This window comes from Neomonachus schauinslandi, chromosome 5, assembly GCF_002201575.2.
Source record: "Neomonachus schauinslandi chromosome 5, ASM220157v2, whole genome shotgun sequence".
NCBI lineage: Eukaryota > Metazoa > Chordata > Mammalia > Carnivora > Phocidae > Neomonachus > Neomonachus schauinslandi.
In genome coordinates this window covers 139,250,662-139,258,978 of record NC_058407.1, presented here as the reverse complement: position 1 = coordinate 139,258,978, position 8,317 = coordinate 139,250,662, and the positions used below count along the sequence as shown (strand labels likewise).

General features: G+C 52.5%; 1 protein-coding gene across 1 annotated transcript in view; it reads right to left on the bottom strand.

Annotated features, from left to right (window-relative positions):
• The window catches only part of LOC110587806 (ATP-binding cassette sub-family A member 17-like), a 60,687-nt gene that overhangs the window by 196 nt on the left and 52,174 nt on the right, over positions 1-8,317 (bottom strand). The window contains 5 exon segments of the mRNA XM_044915254.1: positions 76-304; positions 812-885; positions 1,028-1,218; positions 1,484-1,654; positions 2,616-2,803. Of these exon segments, the coding sequence (XP_044771189.1) occupies positions 76-304; positions 812-885; positions 1,028-1,218; positions 1,484-1,654; positions 2,616-2,803 (853 nt within the window).

Below are 8,317 nucleotides of genomic sequence, written 5' to 3'. Positions count from 1 at the left end.
GTGGAGAGGGAGGCCGGGAGGGAGGTGGAGAGGGAGGTGGAGAGGGAGGCTGGGTGGGAAGTAGAGAGGGAGGCTGGGAGGGAAGTAGAGAGGGAGGCTGGGAGGGAAGTGGAGAGGGAGGCTGGGAGGGAGGTGGAGAGGTTGATGAATGGTCTGCTGGCTCTGCTTGCCCTTGTTGGTGTTCCTCTTTGGTTGGGTGCACAGAGCAGGTGAAGCTTAGGAAAATGTCCTCCAGGGAGACTTGGTTGATGGAGTAGTCGTCCAGCATGAACATCATCTTGGCTTGCTCCAGAATGTCAAATACCTGTTGGGAAGGAGGAGGCCACTGTGGACAATGGGCACAAGGGAGGGGAGAGGAGGCAGCAGAGAGTGGAAAGAGGGAGGGTCTTGGGTGTGATGAAGCCCCCAAAAGACCCATCTCTTTTTCAGCTGCCTCCAGAGCACCTCCCAAGAAGTTAGTCCTAGGGAAGTTAGCTGTCTGTGATCTCAGGGAAAGGCTCTGGCCGGGAATGGTGCCAGCAGGCAGAAACCCCAGCTGGATTTCTGGCTTGCTGTGGGACCCTGGGCATGTGGTGTCCTCTCTCTGGACCCGCTTCCCTCTCTATGAAATGAGGGGGCAGGAGGAGCTGATCTCAGAGACCCCTTCCTGTGCGCACATCCTTATGTTTTATGAAATCCCTGTGAATGTTGTCATGGGCATGGCAGAGAGGAGATGCTTTCAATGCATCTTTCACACAGAAAAGAAAACAAGTCACCCCAGAAAGCCGGTGACATCACAGGTTTGCTCCCTCTGATGGGCAGGTACACTCACCTTGGCCCAGCTGAGGTCATCCCCGGGCAGGTGGTAGTGGACCATCCCTTGGTGCTCATCTTCCAGGACGCTGCCTGCATGAAGAAGACACCATGTGCCCGTGAGGGCCAGGCTGGAGGGCCTGGGACCATGCAGTCACGGCCCTCCTCCCAGGGGTCAGGGACGGGGGACTCGGCAGGGGTGAGGCACAGATGCCCTCTGCGCAGTGGCCCTCACCTGGGAAGGTCAGGTTCACAAACGCCTTGAACTCCTCCAGCGCCTCTTGCTGCCCATCGCACCGGACCTTGGCCCGCAGGGAGTAGCCGCTGCCAAACTTGCTCTTGAGGTGCTGTGGGCTGCCCAGGCACTTGAACTGACCCTGCACCATGATGGCCAGCCGGGTGCACAAGACCTCGCATTCCTCCATGCTGGGGAGAGGGGCAGAGGCCTGACAAGGGGCCGGGGGATGCCAACGCCTGCCTTCTGTGTCAAAGGCTCAGGCAGAGGGGCCGGTGTCGACGGCCAGATCACACTGTTCCTGATTCCCATGTTCAGAGGGTGGCCCACATGGCTAGCTGGCGACTTTCCTCACAGACTCTGAACCAGCTGCTGACAGGTCTTCTGTCCACCCGGCCCCACCCGGCCAGCCCTCGTCTCGGCTCTTCCACTGACCCCCCGAGACCCCGGCTCTACCTGTGGGAGGTGATGACGATGGCCTTGCCCGACTCTCGGGCCCGTGCCACAGTGTCCCAGAGCAGGCGCCGGGCCACGGGGTCCATGCCAGTGGATGGCTCGTCCAGGAAGATGACCGAAGGCTCTCCAAGCAGGGCGATGCCTGTGCTCAGCTTCCACTTGTTGCCACCACTGGGAGCAGGGGGGGGAAAGGTTGGGGTGAAAGGCAATCAATAATCAGCAGTAGCCCAGCCCCCCTACACACACACACACACAAACAGGCTTTCTGTTCTCTGTTGAGGAAGTGTCCCACAGTTCCTCAGCAGGGCTCTAGTAACATGCCCACCACCCTCCTATGAGGTTGCATTGTGACTTGACTGTCCACTCAGTGTATAGATCATGGCCCCAGACACAGGGGTCAGTCCAGGGTGGGAACGTGGTCCCTGAGTCATCTTTGAGGGTCTCTATGGTGTTGGGGGTGTAAGGACAGAGGGCCATTTTAGCTAGCTTTTCTTGAATGAACACATAGCATTTACAGTGTGTGCGGGGCTGTTCTAAACTTTGCAAGTGTTAACTCATTTAATCTTGAAAAGATGCGAGGAAGTACAAAAACCTGCCTGAAACCAAAGCCAACAGGGAGGGAAGAGCCAAGGTCAGCAATCGCCTGCTGCCTGGGCATCTCTGACTTCCTGGTCCTAGGAGTGGGATACTGCCAGGGAGTCCTGGGACTGGCCCTGCTGTGTAAGCTAACGAGACTGGCCCTTCCTATCAGTGGCGCAGAGGACAGAGGAAGACCCCCAGCCTCTCAGCCAGACATCAGCAGTTCAGATGCCCCAGACGCAGCGAGATAAGGTAACGTGCGCTTGAAACGCGAGCCTACCAAAAATCCAAGGCCCTTTGCGACGCGCAGGACAATAACACCTGTGACACTACTTGCTTGTCCTTAGCCCCCTACCTGCCCGGGGTCGAGCGGAAGCAGTGCCTCTGGGCAGCACAGGCCACGGACTCGTTCGTCCACAGGAGGGGGCCGCCTCCTGCAAATCCGCACAGTGACCTGTGGACTGCGCAGTGACCCCAAACCCAGAGCTGGTGGCCGCGGCCTGCACTGAGGAATGCCAGGGCACCTCTCATCGGTGAAGGTGGAAAGTCTCACCTGTAAGTCTTCACCAGCTTGTCCGCGTACGCATACGTGAGTAAGCTGTCAAGAATCTGCTCCACACAGGCGCCGATGTGGCTCTCGGGGATGCCCCGGATCCGGGCGTACACCACCAGCGTCTCCCGGCCCGTCATGTGGTTGAACAGGGCGTCAAACTGGGGGCAGTAGCCCACCCACTGCCGCACCTGGGGTTGGAATGCAGCCCAAGAGGGAGGCACATCAGAAGGAAAGCCGCCAGCCGCGTCCAGGCCTGGACCCCTGCCCTGGCACGGCCCCCGCCCAGGCTCTTGCTCTGCCTTGTGTGTTCGCCATGTGGACGGACGTGTGCCACGTGGGGGGAGGGAGGGGGTGGGACGACAGTGGCGTTAGGGAGCCCAGATGCAGCGCTCGCTGCCACTGTCTATGCGCGGGCACACACAGGGCCCTTCTGCCTGTCTGGTGTGAAACCTCAGTGCCCGGCACCGACCTGCCCAACCGAGCCAACCCAACTGAGCCACCCGGGCACCCCTCAACATTGTATCTTAAAGATTTTTCTCAGTCAAAAAATATAGGTCTACTCCGATTCAGTTTAACTGCTACTTAGTCGTTCGGGAAAGGCTTCTAGATTTTATTTAGCTGCTTATAAAGAACCCAGGCACACGTGAATTACTTTCAAGTTTTTGCCTTTATAAACTTACAGTGAACTGCCCTGGTTTGTGCCCCTGGTCAGGGGCTTCCCTGGAGTAGATGATGAAAGTGGTAGAATGCCATTCTTGAGAAATAACCAATGCTCTTCTTCCCATCTGTCTCCCCACTGAAGCGAAGGGCTGCTCTGGGTGCCCCTGGCAGGGGTCGGGCACCCTGCTCTGATGGCGCAGACAGGAAAACCACCTGGATGGAGTGAACGAGGGAGAATGCACCCGGAACATCACACAGCGGAGGGTGGGGCTTCCCCTGAAGACACCTGCCACCAGGAGCAACGTGCCCACAGGAAAAACAGACTTGAACCAAGATGCGTCAAGCATCTCACTACAAGATACGAAGGTTTCTGGTAGGTCACCTTCATCAGGTGATTTTAACCTGATTTTATTCCTATTTCTAGTTTGCTGAAAATTGTTTTAGAGTCATGAGCAGAATGGAGGGTTGCTTTTGTTTTTGTTTTTTTGCTTTTTTTTTTTAAAGATTTTGTTTGTGAAAAGGGGAGAGGAGGAGCAGAGGGAGAGGGAGAAGCGGGTTCCCCCCTGAGCAGAGAGCCCGACGTGGGGCTCTATCCCAGGACCCTGAGATCACAACCTGAGCCAAAGGCAGATGCTTAATCAACCGAGCCATCCAGGTGTCCCAAGAAGGCACAGATCTTTGACCTTTATTTCAGTTCACCTCTGGTTTGGGTCTATACAGGTTTTCTATCTCTTGAAACAGTTTTAGGGTAGAAGGCTTGAAAACGTAACGTGATTTAAAGAAAATGAAGGAATGTGATGTTCTTGCACACATGAGCCCACAGTACACCGGGGCTTGGCTGGGGCGGCCACAGAGCCCTGTTCAGCACTCGGTGGTGCCGTGGGCCAAGGACAACCCCTCAGTGGAGCCACATAATTCTGGGGCGGTGAGTGGGGCTCATGGAAACACGTATCACAGCCGTGGCTTAGAACACCAGCGCATCCTGGTAAAAATATATCTTAGATATATTAAGAATGCTTGAAAGGACTTGTCCATCTAAAGGGCGGTGAGCAGCAGGCTCACATGGCGGGGAGAGCAAGGAGTTTGCTGACGAGATGAATCCATGCAAGATTTCCAGGAGAAAGTGGAGGGATGGAGAGGCAGGCTTAACTAGACTTAAAACCCACATTTCTAACAGCGAGGTCACACTGTGCCAGGAGGTGATGTGCAGAAGGGTTGTGTGGAGACTGAAATCCGATTTCCTGGCAGATGTCATTTGATTTTAGTTAACACAAAGAGATGTAACATTTCTAGTCACCTGAGTTTATGGAACACGTTCGTTTTTCCTTCTTCATGAGCTTCAGGAAGGTCTGTGGGCTGGAGGGCTGGTGACAGTAAGACCAGGCTTGGAGGGGCGCCTGGGTGGCTCAGTCGTTAAGCGTCTGCCTTCAGCTCAGGTCATGATCCCAGGGTCCTGGGATCGAGGTCCGCATCGGGCTCCCTGCTCAGCGGAGAGCCTGCTTCTCCCTCTCCCACCGCCTCTGCTTGTGTTCTCTCTCTCACTGTGACTCTCTCTGTCAAATAAATAAAATCTTTAAAAAAAAAAAAAAAAAAAAGACCAGGCTTGGGATTTGCCAAGGACCAGCTGCTGCCCCTTCTCCTCTCCCTTCCTTTCTTCATTTGTTTCTTTGTTTCTCACCCCCCCTTTTTAAAAAAATTTTATTTATTTGAGAGCGAAAAAGAGAGAATGTGTGCACGAGTTGGGGGAGGGAGAGAATCCCAAGCTGACTTGGTGCTGAGTGCACAGCCTGATGTAGGGCTTGATCCCTCAACGTTGAGATCATGACTGGAGCCAAAACCAAGAGTTGGATGCTTAACTGAGCCACTTAGGTGCCCCTGTTCCTTGCCTTTTATAGCAGCTTTATTGAGACACACAATTCACATACCATGGAATTCACCCATTCACCACATTCACCCATTGAATGTGTACAATTCCGTGGTTTTTAGCATATTCAGAGGGGTGCATTTATCATCACAACCAGGTTTAGAACATTTCATCTCCCCCAAAGAAACCCCATATCCATTAGCACTCACTCCCCATTGCTTCTAATACTCTCAGCCCCTGACACCACTAATCTACTTACTGTCTATATATTTGCTCGGTCTGACATTTGACATAAGGCAAATCATATAATATATGGCCTTTTAAAAAAATTTGTTTTTAAAGATTTATTTATTTTAGAGAGAGAGAGCAGGAGAGCAAGAGCAAGTGGGGCAGAGGGAGAGAATCCCAAGCAGATTCCCTGCTGAGCAGGGGGCCCGATGTGGGGCTTGATCCCAGGACCCTGAGATCATGACCTGAGCCAAAGGCAGACGCTTCATCAATTGAGCCACCCAGGCATACCTTAAATAAATTTTTAAAAAAATTTAAAAGGGGTGCCTGGGTGACTCAGTTGAGCATCTGACTCTTGGTTTCGGCTCAGGTCGTCATCTCAGGGTTGTGGGATCGAGTCCCACATCAGGCTCCACGCTCAGTGGGGAGTCTGCTTCTCCCTCTCCCTCTGCCCCTCCCCCTGTTCGTGCTCTCTCTTTTTCTCTCTCTCTCAAATAAATAAATAAAATCTTTTTAAGAAACGTATTTAAGTAATGTCTACACCCAACATGGGGCTTGAATTCCCGACCCCAAGATCAGGAGCACATGCCCCTCTCACTGAGCCAGCCAGGCGCCCCTGATACATGGCCTTCCGTAAGTGGCTTCTGTCACTGAGCATCAAGCGTTGCAGCAGGCGTCCATGCTTCCTTCCTTTATGTGGCTGAATGGTACTCTATTGTACGGACAGACCACGTTTTGCGTATCCACTCATCCACTGACCAACACCAGAGTTGTGAATCCTGTTGCTGTGAACGTCCCTGTACAAGCTGCTGTGTGGACGTAGGTTTTCACTTCTCTTGGGCACACACTGGTGAGCAGACTCGCTGGGCCGTGTGCTAACTGGATGTTTCAGCTGATGGGTATCTCCCCGACAGTCTTTCCACTGGGGTCTTTAGTCCGTTTCTGCTGAATGAACTCAATGATGTATCGGGATTTCCGAGCACCAGCTTCTTCAGGGCTGCGTGTCCCGTGTGCTCTGGGTTCCCCCTGCATGTGCCTGCTTGTCTCTGGTCATGTGATTGTTCTTGTTTTCCTCCTGTCCCCTGTACTGGCTTATTGTCCCCCCTGCAGCCATCACCGTCCTCTACCGTCACTGTGTACGTATTTTGAACTTCAGAAGACATTATTATTCTTATAGCTTCATTCAATCAAAACTCATACATTTCTCTCTTTTTTTTTTTAAATCACTTTTCAGTCTTTTCTGTGTCTTTGAACTTCCTTCAGGGATCATTTTCCCTCTGCCTTAAGATGGCTCTGTGATTTTTTATTTTTTGGCACACGTGTGCTGGTGATCAGTTCTGTCAGTGTTTATGTGAAAATGTCTTCTTTTTTTTTTTAAGATTTTATTTATTTGACAGAGTGAGAGAGAGAGAGAGGGAGCATGAGACGGGGGAGGGTCAGAGGGAGAAGCAGAATCCCCACTGAGCAGGGAGCCTGATGTGGGACTCGATCCTGGGACTCCAGGATCATGACCTGAGCCGAAGGCAGACGGTTAACCGACTGAGCCACCCAGGTGCCCCGAAAATATCTTCTTTTCATACCTTCATTTTACAGCGTGACTTTACTGAGTGTATTATCGTAGGCTGGTTGTTAGCGCCTCCGTCATTTCTGGGGTGTCGTCCTGTTGTCTTCTGGGCACTGTCATTTCTGTTAAGACGTCACCTGCCAGTCTGATTGTTGCTCTTCTGAAAGTGGGTCCCTGCAAGATTTTCTTCCTGTGTTTATTTTCCAGCAGTTTTATTATAATGTTCCTAGGGATTTATTTCTAGTAATCTCTCCTGCTTAGGGCTGATAGGGATTTATTTATTTGTAATTCGACGTCTTTCATAAATTTTGGACAAGTCATAGACATTAATTTTTCAAATTCCACTTTGCGTCCTATTTGCATCCTTTCCTTTCGGGACCTCAATTGTGTGTCTGTGAAACCTTTTCACTGGATCCTTTGTATCAGCTTGTCATATATTGCCACATAACGAGTTACTTCAAAACTTAGCCATGGTTTGTTCATGATTTCATGGCTTCTGAGGCTCAGCTCATGGATCTGGGGACAGCTTGGCTGGGCGGTCCTGGGCAGGCTCCATCATGAGGTGGCCCTTGGCCTCCCCGCCAAGCCTGCATCCCTGCAAGCCTGGAGGATCTGCTTCCGAGCTCGCTCACGTAGCTGTGGGCAGGTCTCAGGACTCCCGCGCTGCTCCGCACCACGTGGGCCCCTCCATGGGCTGTGTGAGCACCATCAGGATGTGCAGTTAGCTTCCCCCACTGTGAGGGATATGCGGGAAAGGGTGTACCCCACGCAGAAGCTGTAGTGTCTTCTGTAACCCAGCCTCAGACGTGACATACCATCTCTTGCAAATTTTGCTGCCACCCAGACCAACCCTGGTCCAGCACAGGAGGGCCTGCTTAGGGGGTGCGAGCGCCAGGACAGGGACCCCTCAGGGCGATCTTGAAGGTCTGCCCAACGTTCTTACCTTCTCTTGGATAACTTCTGCCCTTTTGGCTCTCCAAGCTTCATTCTTACTTTTTTTGAAGGAGGGCTTTTTCTTTTATGCACATATATGTGGTTAATTTTATTGTGTACCAAGCATTGCATTTGCAAAATTGTTTGTAGTCAAGGACGGTATCGTTTTCCCCTAGAGGTTGACATTGGCTCCCACCAGGTGCCTGGGAGCATTGGTGGCTTAGGGTCTTGTCAGCCCCGTTTCAGGGACTGACATGAGTCCTGGTCCTTTTGTGTCCTTGGATGAGCTTGTCTACATGTGGCTCATCCCTGCACCCAGGGCGCAGCCCTTCGGATTCCTCACTCTAAAAAAGGAGGCACTCACCTCAGCACCTGTCACTTCAGCATCAGGAGCAACCCTGGGCTCCCGGCCACCCTGGCTGGACATGGTTGCCTCCCTGGTCCTCTCCCTGT